The 15,668-nt window shown below is 53.4% G+C and overlaps 1 protein-coding gene across 1 annotated transcript; it reads left to right on the plus strand.

The window, feature by feature from the left end:
• Window positions 1-1,721: 1,721 nt before the first annotated feature.
• PLA2G4F (phospholipase A2 group IVF) lies at window positions 1,722-15,358 on the plus strand (the record flags this gene model as incomplete). The annotated part of the gene is made up of 20 exons (XM_080666210.1): window positions 1,722-1,832; window positions 2,988-3,060; window positions 3,649-3,785; window positions 3,884-4,012; window positions 4,404-4,444; window positions 4,707-4,749; window positions 5,233-5,299; window positions 7,226-7,395; window positions 7,514-7,627; window positions 7,776-7,813; window positions 8,045-8,180; window positions 10,192-10,328; window positions 10,559-10,781; window positions 11,648-11,762; window positions 11,966-12,103; window positions 12,203-12,307; window positions 13,253-13,441; window positions 13,692-13,858; window positions 14,638-14,824; window positions 15,138-15,358. The coding sequence occupies 20 exons, from the start codon at window positions 1,722-1,724 to the stop codon at window positions 15,356-15,358; spliced, it is 2,541 nt and encodes an 846-aa protein (XP_080522336.1).
• Window positions 15,359-15,668: the final 310 nt, after the last annotated feature.

Below are 15,668 nucleotides of genomic sequence, written 5' to 3' on the forward strand. Positions count from 1 at the left end.
CCAAGCCTATTTGGGTCTCTTTTTCCGCCCCCTTCCTGTGGAGTTTGATGAAAATAATGAGGATCATAATTTCGCTAAGAATTGAGAAGAGTAAGCCCATCAGTTACTATGGAAAAACGTCAGTGTAACCCATCTGTTCTGTGTCTCGATCTGTGCCGTCCAGCACCGCAGAGCAGCAGATGGATCGACAGAACCGATGGGGAACGTTTCCAGCATCACAGTCTGCTGGACACACTGGAACCTAGTGAATCCCAGGGCTTCATGCCTCTTCCTGCAGCTCATAATGACTGGGAAGGCCATGGAAGCTATGGAATTGGTAGGATGGACAGACCCAGTGATGTTTGAGAAGTGGAGATGTGTTGGTCCACTTTGGCCAGTTCCAAAAAGACCATTCGATCCTTTATTCCCCCACTCGAGCCTTCAGTGGCCATTCCGAGCTTTCTCTGGGAATGAAAAACATCTGGAACTAAGAGGCATAACTTGGCTGAGGCACGGCCAGATGAACCCAGCAGAGTGGTACAGCCCAGAAAGCACTCCAGGCTATCTGCCCACCAGGCCGGCTTGCTTCACACCCCTCCCTCAGGCTCCTCTGTGGATCCGGGCCTTCTACATGCTGCCCTACAGGTCACCATGGGGTTGGGCTCTAGCATTCCTGAGACCCCAGCACAGGTCTTGGCTTCATGCTCCAAATTGAGTAGAAACAGTACCTGAGGTCCTGGGAGTTTCTGGTCTGAATTTGCCTACAGGGTTTGTTTTAAAGTTGAATCACCTGTGTTTTATTTTTTTTATTTTTATTTATTTTTATTTTTTTTCACCTGTGTTTTAGATGTTTGTTTTTCTCAGTCTCCAGCTCCTCCACCTCAGCTTTGGGAAGAGGAGTGGATGGAGATGACTGGGTCTGGGTTGAGGAACAGACATGTCTCTTCCAACAGCTCACTGCCCAGAGATGCTTTCTCCTGGAGCTGTGCCTTGTCTTGGCCACCTGGATGGTCAAGGTCCACAGAAAAGGGGATATCACATACCTCTGTAGCCTAAGGTTTATGGTGGTCAACAGAGGACCTTAAAGCCTTTACCTCCAGTAGTTTAAGGACTGGCAGGCCTGCTTTTTACCTGCCCTTACTGATACCCTTCCTCTAACCTGGACCAGCTAGGTATTTCCACTGATCTGGGAAGAGAGCCTGGGCAGAAGCCACAGGGAGTCATGAGATTGTCAATGTCTTCAGGATATGGGTGGGCCCTCCTTACCTTTGGTTCTAAGGCGTGGTGCAGGTCCTGCACAGAGCAGCCTCTCTTTGGAGAACAAATAAGGGAGGCCAGGAGAGATTAGAAATACCTAGGAGTCAAATGAAACACTGAACCAGGAACTTGAAAGGTATTGGTTTTAGGCTTTTTCTGATTGAGGAGATTGGCCTCCTGACACAGCACCTCCTGGCAGCTGTTCCCTCATCAAACCAAGTCCTGGAGAGTGGTGGGGTGGGGCTCAGGTATCTATTTTACATAAGCAGCCCAGTGATAACCAGGGTCTGGATTGGGAACCAGATTGCCTCCTGCCTAAGGAAATTGGTCACTTCCTGGAGCCTGTCAAACCCCGCCTCCAGCCCCAGGGCCCTCCCCACCCCAGTGCTACCTGTCAGACCTGAGCTAGCAGCGATTGTATGCAGAAGTGAGGAGGTGGCTCTGGGAAGCAGACGGGTTCTTGCTGGGAAGTGGGCTGCCTGGCCATGCTCTGGGCGCTCTGGCCAAGGGGACTGGCAAGCAAGGGGCTGCCTCTCCTGGGGGTAGTGTTGCTGCGAAAAAGAGAGAAGAGGGGACCTCAATGGAGTCACTGCCGGGTAAAGTACATGCTCTTCCCTGGGAAATGTGGACTGGAGGGGTCCTAGGAGTGCAGTCCCCCGTGAAGACAGGCCAGCCCAGTGACTGGATTTTGATGTGGGTGGGACCAAATTACTCCAGACAACCTGGGGGAGTTTAAATTAGAGAGGCTGGCCAAGACCTTGGCTCTTGAAAATAATCCCCTCAATTAGGAATGGAGGGCTAGGGCATGTAACACTTTGGCTGGGTTTTGCCTGGAATGCCCTAGTCTGGCTGTTGGGTTTTGAGGAGATAGACTCACTCCAAGGAGTTGCAGTCTGTTGCTCTCTCCTGAGCTCAAGCTGCAGTCTCCTTAGCAACTCGTCTGACCTGCACCAGCCGAGTGATTTTTGGTTTCCCTTCACCTGCCCAGCCTCCTAGGCCCGTGGTCGGCAAACTCATTAGTCAACAGAGCCAAATATCAACAGTACAACGATTGAAATTTCTTTTGAGAGCCAAATTTTTTAAACTTAAACTTCTTCTAACACCACTTCTTCAAAATAGACTCGCCCAGGCCGTGGTATTTTGTGGAAGAGCCACACTCAAGGGGCCAAAGAGCCACAGTTTGCCGAACACGGTCCTAGGCCACTCAGCCTTTGTCAGGGAGCTAGTGGGTGTGATTGATCACATTTTCTTCTAATATTTAATCTCCTTAAGCACCTCACTGCTGCACCTCTCCAGCTACAGCAGCGGCACTGTGGTCTGAGGGGAGTGCAGGTGTGTGGTGCATGATAACTAATAATTAGCAAAAATGGCTACAGGTATTAAGCACTTAGGCCAAGCACTTTACATGACTTCTTATTGAAAACTCACCACAACCCTATGAGATAATCATCATAACCCCCATTTTATAGATGGGAGACCTGAAGCATAAAGAAATCAAATAACTTGCCCAAGGCCATCCAGCTAGTCCATGGTAGAGCTTAGATTTGAAGCCAGCTTGACTGATTCCAAGGTCCAGGCTTGTTACCAACATGTTGAACTTCCAGTGCCTGCCCTGCCATGGCATTCCAGGTCCCAGTTATCCTGGGCCAATCTGCTGCTCTGTGATGAGAGAGGGAAACAGCAGCACTTAAGGGAGGTCAAGCCCCACCCCTGGCTCCTTGGAACTGAGTCCCCAAGTTCTATTGTTTCAGCGGGAAACCCACCCATACTATGACCTCCAGGTGAAGGTGCTGAGGGCCAGAAATATCCAGGGCAAAGACCTGCGTGAGTGACCTTCAATTCCACCTTTTCTCCTCTTCCTTTCCCTGCGGCCTCTGCAGAGCTCAGCAGGGGCTGGCCTGAAGTGAGTGTGTGTGTGTTTGGAGTGGGCAGAGGGCTGGTGCTGACTGAGGAGGGAGGTGAGGGAGCTCAGGCCACAGCCCCAGAGCTGGCAGGTAGGAGCTGGAGGGGAGCACTGTGCAGACCCTGACTCCTCCCTGAGCCTAGCAAGTAGAGCAGTGACAGCCTGGGAGAGTATGACACCTGCTCTTGCCAGAACTCTCCAGGTCAACGCTCACACTGGCAGGGGAGTTTGTCACCTGAATCAAGTCCTTTCTGGGAATTAATTGTGCAGTGGTCTGTGCTGCCATGTGATCTTTCCAACTGGCCATGGCAGGATTCCATTCAGTTGAATGAGAGGTTTAACTGCGGAGCGGAGTCAAGGATGAGGGCTCTGCCTCCATCTCCCACCCTACCCTGCCACCTGGGCAGCCTCCTCTCCTGGCTCTGCTCCTTCCTCCCACGCCAGCCTCCTCCAGGCAACCTTTTCAGCAATAAGAACTTAAAGCTAGGACTCCTTCCCCATCCCCGCAGTGTCCAAAGCTGACTGCTACGTGCAACTGTGGCTGCCCACGGCATCTCCCACCCGCGCCCAGACAAAGGTGATAGACAACTGCAGTGACCCTGAGTGGAATGAGACCTTCCACTACCAGATCCATGGCGCTGTGAAGGTGAGAGCCAGCGAGTGGCTGGGGTGGCAGGGGGAGAGGGCTCCTTCAGGGTGCCTGCCCTGCCTCAGACTCCCACGCCCTGCCTGCCCTGAATCCAGAATGTCCTGGAGCTCACCCTCTATGACAAGGACGTCCTGGGCAGTAATGAACTCTCCCGGCTGCTGTTTGACCTGAAGAGCCTCAAGCCTGGTCAACCCCACAAACACACCTTCCTACTCAACCAACAGGTGAGCTGTCCCACCTGTGCCAGCAGTGAGCTAAGCTCAGGGAGAGGACGCCCAGTCAGTCAGCAGAGACCAGGTCTCCAAGACAGACCCTCCATCCTGCACCACTGATCCTACCAGGGGGTCCCTCAAATAATTCTTCCCTGAGTAGAGTCTACATGTGAGCTCCTTGAGGGCAGAGCACTTTTTCTTGATCATTGCTGAATCCTCAGCGTCTAGAACAGCATCCGCACAGCGTTCAATGGATGAAGCTTCTCATGGAGATTCCATTATCCTTCCTGTCCCAGAGAAGCCACACATGGCTCCTCTTCTAGTCCCTGGGCTGAGGGTACGGACACTCCCTGAGGCTTTTGGAGCTCTTTGAAAACTGGTGCTTCCTTCCTCCCTCCATTAGGATTCACAAGAGCTGCAGGTGGAATTTGTTTTGGAGAACAGGTGAGTCCAAGTGGAGCCTAGGTCCTCCCATTTACTCTGAAGTCACAGACAGCTCCTAGCTGCCAGTCTCCAGGTCCTGTGCTGGCCTGGCCTGAGAGGGGATGTCCTGGTCTCAAGGCGAATTTGAGTTGTTGGCCAACACCCACCCCTCCCCCAAAACCCTGCCATGCTCCCAGGCTCTCCCAACTACTTTGGTCACATTATTATAGTAACAGCCACCTTGAGGGGCCCAGAAATCCAATGAACCCACCATCCTTTCCAGTCAGGTGCCTGCATCTGAAGTCATCACCAATGGAGTCCTGGTGGTAAGTAGGGGAGACACCAGCTTGGGGCTGTCCAGGGCTGGGAGCCATTGAGGAGTCCACGATTGAGCCCATCGTACCCACTTGCCTCTCTGAAGACCACTCGACCCCTCCTCAGAGTGGAGGTGTGCTTGGTAGGCATCTCCAGCAACAAGAGGAAAGAAGCTGCCTCACGGCTGAGTGGACAGCCTAAAAGCCAGCCTTCCTACCTGTGCACAGCACATCACTCACTCGGAACCCTGTCTCCTGCAACTGAAGGAGCCTCAATCAGGGCCCTCACCTCCTCCCCCTTTCCTGCCAGGGGCCATTTCCTCTGAGTCCTAGGAGTGGGGCTGCTACAGAAGATCCCTGCCTACAAGGCATTGGCTGGGAAGATTGCTATCTGGACACAGCCCCAGATACCCCTCCTTCCCTTCCCCCTCTTGGTCCGGGTCCTGTGCAGGGTGATGTGTCTGTCTGTCTACCATGGGCCTCTGCTTTCCTCAGGCTCAGCCCTGTCTGAAAATCCAAGGCACCCTTGGAAATGATGAGACAGCTCCACATCAGAAGTATGGTGAGTCTGGCCAGTGGCCTTGAGTCTTCCCTTCTCTCTCTTCGTGGGTTGAGGGGCTGCTGATTTCAAGAAGATGGGTCTGGGCAGAAAGATTTTAATTTTCACTGCTTAAAGCTGACCAAAGATGAAACGGATTGCTTCTGGAAGTAGTGAATGCTTGTCCCTGGAAGTATTCAAGCATAGTGGTTGTATCAGTCCAACTACTCTCTATTAAAACTCCCTCAAATCTCAGTGGCAGACAGCAGGAAGCATGTATTTAGCTCACACATCTGGTGGTCAGCTGGGACTGATCTTGGCTGGGCTTGGTGGGAGTGACCTGGCTCTGTACCATGTGTCCAGTGGGCCACAAATTTCATCTCCCCCAAGGTCATGAGCACAGAGGTTCTTGGGGCAAAGGCACGAGCCCCGTTGAGCAAGTGCTTTTCAAGCCTTCGGTCACATCATGGCCACTAACATTAAGTTGTCAAAACAAGTCCCAATGCTGACCCTAAAGGTGGAGGGCAGGGAATTTAGCCTCTCAGAGGGAGGAACTGAAGTCACCTGGTAGCTGACCCTAAAGGTGGAGGGCAGGGAATTTAGTCAGCCTCTCAGAGGGAGGAACTGAAGTCACCTGGTAAAGAGTGAGAATTCCAGAGTGAAGAGCTGGGCACACCCACGCATCTGCCACAGAGGCAGTCCCTCAGGAGGGGGGCCGGTGGGGAGGAACAGAGGCTGTGTGACAGCTAAGGTCCCTTCCAAGGCTGAGAAGCTGCCAGTCAGCTTCCAGGATGGGTCCCCACCTGAGTAACATCCAGCACTCATTATGAGTCAGACATTGTGCTAAGCATTTGATACGTGTTTTATTGTTTAATCTTCATAACAACCCTGTAAAGTAGGTATAATCATTTTCCTCTTTTAATTCATGAGACTGAGGCTCAAAGAAGGAACTTGCTTAAGGCCACACAGCCAGTGAGTGGTGGAGCCAGGACCAAATGCAGGTCAATGACGCGCAGGGCATCTGCTTTCTCCACCAGATCAGCTGTTTCTCACTGTGAACAGCACATGCTATCAATACCAGTCCATAACCACGGTGTGAAGGAATATACTTTTCTTATTTCTCTAATTCCTCCCCCCTGGGTCATACCAAGTCTCCAAGTCTCATTTACTGCCCAGGAGTGTGCACAGGGAGCGGCATTCCACATGGACCTCTGCTCCTGAGGTGTGTGGGGTCTGGGGCTCTTCTATAAGGCTGCCAGGGTGTCATGCTCAGCCATTTCTCTCTGGGGTCTTGCCTCTCCTCCAGAATGCTGCTAGGAACAGGCGGCCCTGCTGCTCCTGGGCTGCAGGCCTCTCTCCTGGCCTCACACCCCCTGCTTCTCCCAGCCACCTATTCTCTCTGTGCCCAGGAACCCACTTCTTTCTTTTACCTCCTTGGCAAACCTTCTGTGTTCTCCCAAGATCTTACACTTTGGAAACAAAGGACTGAGAAAATTGTGGCCTGGCCACAAATCTCCCTCAAGGCGATGAGCACAGAGGTTGAATGGGGGCAAGAGATAGGGGAACTACTAGTTGGAAACTGGTAATTAATGTAATGATTAATATATGATAATTACAATACAATTTTTGTGGAATGATAGTTTATATACTTAGTATAATAATCTCAAAATCATCAGCCCCATTAGCTCTGGGCGGGGGCCCTCTCCTCCTTGCCTTTCCCTTTCCCAGGCATTGTTTCCCACCCTCTCCCAGGTTCCCAGTTCTGACCAGGGCACATCATAGGTTCCCTGAGTGTCCTTCATGATACCTCTGCTATGGGTCACAGTGCCCGAGAGTGTTTCCAAGGGGAAGAAAAGGGCAGCTGCTACTAGTGGTGCTGCCATCATGACACACACACACACACACACCACCCTCTGATCTTACCCACTCACCCTGGCCCTCTGCTCCCAGGCTCTAGGCAGATTCGTCTGGCAGTGCCCGGGGCCTACGAGAAACCACAGCTCTTGCCCCTGCAGCCTCCTGTGGAGGCTCACCCCCCAGACACCTTTACCTTCCATGTGAATCCAGTGCTTCGCTCCAGGTTGCACGTGGAGGTGGGGGAGAAGCTCACGGTCCTGCAGGTGAGTGAGCCCAGAGCCTGGAAGAGACAGATGGTCATTGTGCTGGAGCAGCACCCCAGGGCTACAGAGTGCACGTGTCCTTCACTCTGGGGGCTCCATGCTGTTTTCTTTTCTGCAGAGCGACCCGAGTGCTGAGCTGGAGGCTCAGACCAGCAGTCTGGGCGAGGGAGGCATCCTACTCTCCTCTCTGGCCCTAGGTCAGGAGAAACAGCGCTTGGTGGCTGTGGGGAAGGTAAGGCTCCTGCTTTGTGATCACCAGAAGTAGTCTGGGCCAGGGGCCTGAGAGGAAGTCCACATCTGGGCCAGAGTTACCAGAGCAACAGGGGCTGCAGGTGGGAGAACCCACCAGTGTGCTCAGGGACAGATGTTGTCTCTTTCAGGGCCAGGAGGTGCCCCTGAGGGTGAAGGCAGAAATGAGGTGAGGAAGGCCCTGGGCCTGGGCAGGAAGTGTGGGGGCTCTCCTGCCTGCTCCGCTCAGCAGAGGCGGGAGGGGTGATGGGGGTGTGTCAGGTTCCGGTGGGATCTTTCTGAGGGGTCCCATGGAGTGTGGGTCTGCGCCTGTGAAGACTCGGCTTGGTTGAGGCTCTCCTCCACTGAACAGTCATCCAGCGCCTACTGTCCCCACCCCGCCCACCCCGCCCCACGACAGCTCTGGGGACCTTGACCTGCGCCTTGGCTTTGACCTCTGTGATGGGGAACGAGAGTTTCTGGACAAGAGGAAGCAAATCATATCCAAGGCCCTGCAGCAGGTGCTGGGATTGAGCCAGGCTCCCGCCAGTGAGCAGGTATGGAATGGAGGAGGCCCAGCATCACAAGAACCAAATCCAATCTCTTCCCTTGAGAGGACTGTGTGGCTAAGACCTGACAGGAAGCCTGGAGGAAGCATGGGGAGCAGAGGAGGAAGGGGGAGGCCTGTCACCTCAGCTGACTGGAAAAGTCAGGACCCCATATGGAATGAGGGCCGAATAGCCTTGGCCCAGGGAGGTGAGCAGTCAGCTTGGTGGCCATAGCAGAACACTGCAGACTGGGGGCTTAAACACAAACACTTATTTTCTCACCTGGAGGCTGGAAGTTCAAGATCAAGGTGCCGTCAGGGTTGGTTTCTGGTGATGCCTTTCTTCCTGACTTGTAGATGGCCACCTTCTTGCTATGTCCTCACACGGCCTTTCCTCTGTGCATGGGCATGGCTGGAGAGCTCCATCTCTCCCTCTTACAAAGACACTGGTCCTATTAGATTAGGGCCCCACCCTTATGACCTCACATAACCTGTATCACCTCCCTATAGGCCCTTGCTCCAAATACAGTGTCACATGTAATAAAAAAGAAGTCTCTGGCTAGAAATAAAAGATGGAGATTTATTCAAGGGTCTTAGAAACTGGAATAAATAGGAATAAATCTAGAAACGTTCTAAGAAACAAAGAAAAATCATTTATTTTTATGATGTAACTGAATCTCAAGAGAGAAAGGGGCCTTGCACTCTTAGCTATTTGATTGGCCCATTACGATGGATGATAATGGAGTTCAGGTGGTCACGCCAGCACCAGGCAATCTGGTCACGTAGACGTTGTATTTGAGGAGGTCTTACATTTGACTGGAGTCCAGGCACTGTGGGTACTGTACTGATGGTAATCTGTGTAGCGTCAAATGCAGGACTGAAGAGTTCCAGGCAAGTTAAAAGTTTTCCTCAAGCTTCAGGTTCTGTGAATAATTTAGCAGTAAGGCTGAGAAGAGACCCCATTAATTTCCCCCTAATGTTATTCTCTCCTCAATAACCACACTGGGCTTCAATGTTTGAATTGGGAGTTGTGGGGGGAGGGTGGGGAAGGGCAGGAACACAATTCAGTCCAAAACAGTAGACAGGAGGAAAGGCAGTGCTGAGGCGAGACCTGTGGTAAACCAGGAACAAGTTGGTGGCATTTTCCCGGCTGCGAGAGAACTCAGGAGCCAAGCCTGTGCCCAGCGCTGACAAGCTGAGCAAGCCAGGACTGTTCGTTTGGGTAATGCCTGCTCTGCGCTACTCTCCATTCTGTAGGTAGAAGGTTAGGAGGGCACGAGGGCACAGACCTGCATACAGGGAGCTCTGTCTCATCCAGGGGCGCTGCCCTTGTTGAAAGTGGCCAGGGAGGTGGGTGTTTTTTTTTGTTTTTGTTTTTTTTGAGAAAAATAAAGGAGGACAAGGAAAGGAACCAAAAATCTTGGGTGGAAAACATTCATGGAAAAGCTGAGCAACCAAAAAACTTCCAGTCTGATCCCACAGACACCTCTGATGTTGGGGCAGGTCCAGGCTGCTTGGTGGTTTTTGTCATTTTGGCAATTTCACTCTTGGCAATTTCAACCCCTCTCACCTCACACAGGGGACATGTTTTATTGTCACAACTGGGGGAGGGGAGAGGGATAATGCTGGCATCTACTGGGTAAAGGCCAGCGATGCTGCTAAACATCCTACAACACACAGGACAGCTCCTCACAACCAAGAATCATCTGGTCCACAACCATCAGTGGTGACAACACTGAGAAACCCCACTTTAGCTGTTTTGGGTGAATCCAGTGTACCTCACAGGTACTTCCTTTCACGATGTCATGGTTAAGAGCCATCTCTGGAGCTGTACTGCTTCAGATAATGGGCCCATCACTTACTAACTGTGCAGTTCCCTCATCTGAAAAATGGGGATCTCCTTGGGTTTCTGTGAGGACTCAGTGAGATAATAATGTGCGGATCGAGGTCTGATACTATAGGCAGCAATATAGAAATGGCAGTGGTAGTCGGTGTTGTTATCTTGCACATTCTGTACCCAGGTGCCTGTGGTGGCTGTGCTGGGCTCTGGAGGCGGAACCCGTGCCATGTCTTCCCTGTACGGCAGCCTGGCAGGGTTGCAGGAGCTCAATCTCCTGGACACTGTGACCTACTTGAGTGGGGTCTCTGGGTCTACCTGGTAAGTGAGGTGGGGACAGGGTAGGAGAGCTCTGAAGTGGCAGGGGTGTGACCTGGTGATCTGGTGGAGTCCTTGGAGTGGGGTTGGGAAGGTTGCCTCCAAGGGGGTCAGGAGGGACAAGAGTGGGTGATGTAGGGCAGTGGGTGCAAGTGATGGAGGAGGAAGGGTCACTCATAGATACCTGCTGTGCTCCCCTGCCCCTAACTGCCCTGAATTCCCTCCATGCCCAGGTGTATCTCCACACTCTTTAAGGACCCAGCTTGGTCCCAGGTGGCCTTGCAAGGCCCCACTGAGCAGGCCCGGGCTCGGGTCTGCAGCAGTAAGAAGGGGGCGGTATCCACAGAGCGCCTACAGTACTATGCTGAGGAACTGAAGAACCTGGAAAGCAGCAGCCATAGCATCTCCCTCATTGACCTCTGGGGCCTCCTCATTGAATATTTCCTGTACCAGGAGGTAAGAGAAGGGCAGGTAACACGTAAACATAGCTCCTTTCCACCTCTGCCCCTGCAGCACTTAATTCCACCTTAGCCGCGAGGCTAAGAAAATTTGATATTTGCAAAGCTACCCCTTAGGTCTGAGCTCCCTGGGAACAAAGAGTGAGCTCCCTGGGGGGGCTGCACCCCTTCATCTTTCCTGGCTCCTAACCCTGGGCGGGGAGAGGCTGGTCTGCGGTTCTCAGGTCAGAATCACTTGTGCAGCTTTTCAAAAACACCCCATGCCTGAGCCCCGCTTCTAGAGACACTGATTCTGATTGGTCTGGGGCCCAGCGCTAGCACAAGTGTTTTCAAAGTGTTCCAAGTGATTCCAACCTGCAGCTGAGGCAGAACACCACTCTCACCCATTGGCCAAGATGCCATGACTTTCGCCACCTGGTGGTTTCTCCTGGGACTGCAAGCCCAGAATGCCCTGGGAGAGGAGAGATTCAGAGCTGAGTGAGGGTCTCAGCCAGGGGGTGTGGCCCACTAGTGTGTGGTTCTTAGTGATGGATGTGTATCACACGTGGTTTCTAATTTCCAAAGGATTCATGTTTTCTAGTGATTTACTTTTTAAAGAAAGTAGACTAGATTTTCAGTGATTCATTTAAAAATGGCGCTCTGACTCTCTCTGGTTTTGATACGCTTTCTTGAATGGGAAAGAAGGGGAGAGGGTGTTACCAGTGCCCCTGGAACTGCACAAAACCCACAGAAGCCTTGCCTCTGCTGCAGCCTAAAGCCTGCCCCTTAGACCACTGGCCTTGGCAACCAGTCTTGTGGGCTCGCCACATCCTGCAGGCCATTGGGATGGGAAAAGCCAATCAGCTTCCCTTCTTTCCTACCCAGGAAAACCCCGCCAAGCTGTCTGACCAGCAGGAGGCAGTCAGCCGCAGCCAGAACCCTTATCCCATCTACGCCAGTGTCAACGTCCGCACCAATGTCAGCGGGGACGACTTTGCAGGTGCCTGGGTGTGGCGGCGATGGTTGGTCAGAGTGTGTCAAAGGCCAGGCTATCAGGGTACAGATGGAGCCTTGGAGCACAGTGGAGTTGCTGCCTCCCACTCTTGGCAAGGCAAAGATTCTTGCTCAGTCACAATGGCCAGAGGGAACACTGGGGTCCTGGTGGGAAGCCCTAGTGACATTTCCTTTACTCTGGGTCCCCAGAGTGGTGCGAGTTTACCCCCCACGAGGTCGGCTTCCCCAAATATGGGGCTTATGTTCCCACCAAGCTCTTTGGCTCAGAGTTCTTCATGGGGCGACTGCTGAAGCTCTGGCCAGAGCCCCGGATCTGCTACCTACAGGGTGAGTCTAAGCTGGAGGGCTGGGGACAGGGCAGGTCCTGGCCCAGCCCTGATGTGGGTGCAGGAGCTGTGAGGGCCTGGGCCCTGCCTGTGTCTTTAGGTATGTGGGGCAGTGCCTTTGCAGCCAACCTGGATGAGATCTTCCAGACGGGGGGCTTCAGCCTCGGCTTCCTGGACTGGCACCGAGGCAGTGTGAATGTCACAGGTGAGGGTTCATACCTGACCGTCCCCTCCCCTCCATTCTTCTTTCCAGCAATAGGGTCCTGGCAGAGGCATAGAGAATGAGGGAGAGGATGGTGAGGGACTGGCTATCCCACTGGGTTCAGAGAAGTCCTGCAGGGCCAACTTCTCTGCAGAGGCCGTGTGGGTGGGGATAGGGCCCAAGTCAGGAGACCCAGTGGGAACCGTGGGTGCTCTGTAATCAGGCTACACCTCTGCATTCACTGCTTGAACTCCTAATAGGTCAACTCAGCCCCGGACCACTGGGCATCTGGCTGATGCTCTGCCCACACACCTCAGGGCTCCTTAAATGGCCTATGAGCTTCCTGCTTCGAGAAATATCTTTTCCACCTTTCTCCCCTGAATGACTTTTGCTCAACTCTTAAGAGTCAGCTGAGCCATCCTTTTGTCAGGGAGTTTAGCTGTCCCATGTCATCCCTCCAGGCTGGTGAGGGTGCGACCACCAAGGCCCCTGCAAGACTACATGCAGGCCCCATCATTGTCCTTGCCTCAGGATGTTGTTAGGATTCGTTCTCTCTTTATATGACTCTCCCCTAGGTAGTGTGAGCCCCGAGGGCCAGGCCCCAGTCACCTTTGCATCCCTTGTGCTTAGCCCAGTGCCTGGCATGTAGCAACAGCTCAATAGGTGTTTCACAGATGAAATTTTGATTGGAAATTGTATATACAACTTTATTTTCAAAAGGGTGGAAAATAAATTATTATTTAATAAATGCAATGTCATGAGCAACTTTCAAAACATGGGAAAAAGGCATTTAAAGGGGGTTCTAGGAACAGTGGTCAGTGGCCTGGGAAGTGGGGGAGAGGAGGAGGGGTGACAGGAGGAGAAGTAGGAGTGCCCCTGCACCATGAAAGCCACTGGACAGAGGCTGGCACCACTTCTCACTGCATGTCATCATCCCACCCTCCCTAGACGACCACCAGAAGCTTCGAGACCCCACGAGGCTGCGAACGAGGCTCTTCACCCCCCAGGGGCCCTTCTCCCAGGCCGTGCTGGACATATTCACTTCCCGCTTTACCTCCGCGGAGAACTTCAACTTCACCGGTGGCCTCTGTCTGCACAAGGACTATGTGGCTAGCAGGGAGTTTGTGGCCTGGAAAGGTGGGTGCTGCTCTGGGTGGGGCCCTCCTGCTGTCTGTGCCTCTGGCTCACTGGGGCCAGTGCTATCCTTTGACCCAGGGTTGGGGTGTGGGCTCCTGCTATCCAGAGGGTGATGGGGGATGGGACTGGGGAAGGACACTACAGAGTGGCTGTCAGAGAGAAGGGCAGAAGCAGAGGTCTCCACAGAGAGGTATTCCCAGTGGGAAGAGAAGAGGGTTGCTAAGAAAAGCATAATTTTGTCCCTGTCCAGACACACACCCGGACGCCTTCCCCAACCAGCTCACTCCCATGCAGGACTCCCTGTGCCTGGTGGATGGGGGCCTTGCCATCAACTCTCCATTCCCGCTGATCCTGCTGTCGCAGAGAGCGGTGGACCTCATTGTGTCTTTTGACTACTCCCTGGATGCCCCTTTTGAGGTAAGGGGTGGGGATCCTCTGTTAGGGCCGCCTGACTGGGTGGGGTTTGGGGATGGTCCTTGGCGGAGGGTCTGGGTTCTAACCTGCAGGGGGCACCACTGTGAGTGCACTGGCCTCCTAGTTGGAGGAGAGGGTGCTGAGGTTATGGGAGGGAGTGGGAGTCAGTAGAGGAGGCCAAAGGGGGTCCTCAGGTGTCTTCTATCCTGGTGAAGAGAAGACCCCTGTTCTGAACCCTGCCTGTGCCTGATAACATTCCTTGCTCCCATCAGGGCCTGGTCTGGGTCGGCTGTCCCTTTGTTACTATGGTAACAACAGAGCCATCAGGTTCCCCTCAGGGGTCTCTCAAACCCTGTGTGGTGGACAGCTTTCACCATCTGCATGCAAGTCCTGGTTACCCTGCTGGGCCAGCTCTTCCCTCTTTGGCTTCCTCTCCCTCCTCCTCCTCTCGGATCCAACAGGACCTTCTGTAATCATTCGGTCTCAACCTGTGAAATTGAAATCAGCCCTTAAGAGGGAGTGGGGAGGGTTAAAGAAAGAAGCAGTGAGCAGTTCCAGGGAGGAATGGCAGCGAGAATGCTGGTGATTATTGTTAATCTGCACAACAACCCCTACAAGAGGGTTGTTCTCATTTTTATTTTATAAATGAAGAAACTGGCTCAGAAGGGTTATGTCACCTGCTTGAAGTCACTCAGCTAGTAGCAGGCAGAGCTGGTCTTGAAAACTGGATCTGTGTGAGTCCAGGTGAGAGCAGGCAGGTGAGAAGTCTGCTTCCTGCTCAGGTCTTACAGATGACAGAGAAGTACTGCCTGGACCGAGGCATCCCCTTCCCCAGAATCGAGGTGCTCTCTGAGGATCTGGAGAACCCCCGCGAGTGCTACCTGTTTGCCAGGGCCGAGGACCCCCGCTCACCCATCGTGCTGCACTTCCCCCTTGTCAACCGAACCTTCCGCACACACCGGGACCCAGGTGAGGGGAAGCCCTGGGCCTGGGTCTGGCCCACAGAGCCCTGGGGTGGTGATGGTGTGCTGTTCTGAGAGTGAATCCCCTTGTCAAGGTAGCAGAGTACCCTGGAGGGCCTGAGCCAGCCATTGCTTCCTGGGCCTCAGCATTGGCACAAGCTCAGCTCCTTCTGATGGGCAAGAGAGCAGAGATGTGAGCCCAGTAAGAGCCCACAAAAAACCAGCCAGATGTCCTGGGCAAGGGGCGGGGGGCGCTCCTGGGCTGGCAGCTCCTAGTCACAGAGTGCCAGCCTGGTCTCTCCACCTCTTCCAACCCACAGGTGTGGCGCGACAAACAGCTGAAGAGAAGGCCTTTGGGGACTTTGACATCAACGGGCCAGACACCCCCTATGGCATGATGAACTTCACCTATGAGCCCGAGCAGTTTGATCGGCTGGTAGCCCTGAATCGATACAATGTTCTGAACAACGTGGAGACCATCAAACAGGCCCTCCAGCTGGCTCTGGACCGGCGGCAGGCTGGGGCCCGGGCTGGAGGCTGACCCGGGCTGGAGGCTGACCTAGGCTGGAGCGAAGGACTGTGGTGCAGGAGGGACTATGGGGTTCCAGACCAGGGCTTGGTAGAGGGAAGGGTGGGCTCTGTGGGGCTTCTGTTTCCCATCTTCCCATCTTCCCTGCCTTAAGGTCCACCAGGCTCCAAAAGCTCCTACAGAATTTCAGCTTGTACTTGGCAGAGCCCTTCTCATATGTGTTTCTGGGAGAAGATGGGGCAGTAGGTCTTTCCGGGGGCTCTTGGGGATGTGAGGCAGAAGTGAGCAGTGCTCATTTTAGAGGTGATCGAGGCAATAGTCT

The sequence above is a fragment of the Plecotus auritus genome, assembly GCF_963455305.1.
Source record: "Plecotus auritus genome assembly, chromosome: 1".
Lineage (NCBI taxonomy): Eukaryota > Metazoa > Chordata > Mammalia > Chiroptera > Vespertilionidae > Plecotus > Plecotus auritus.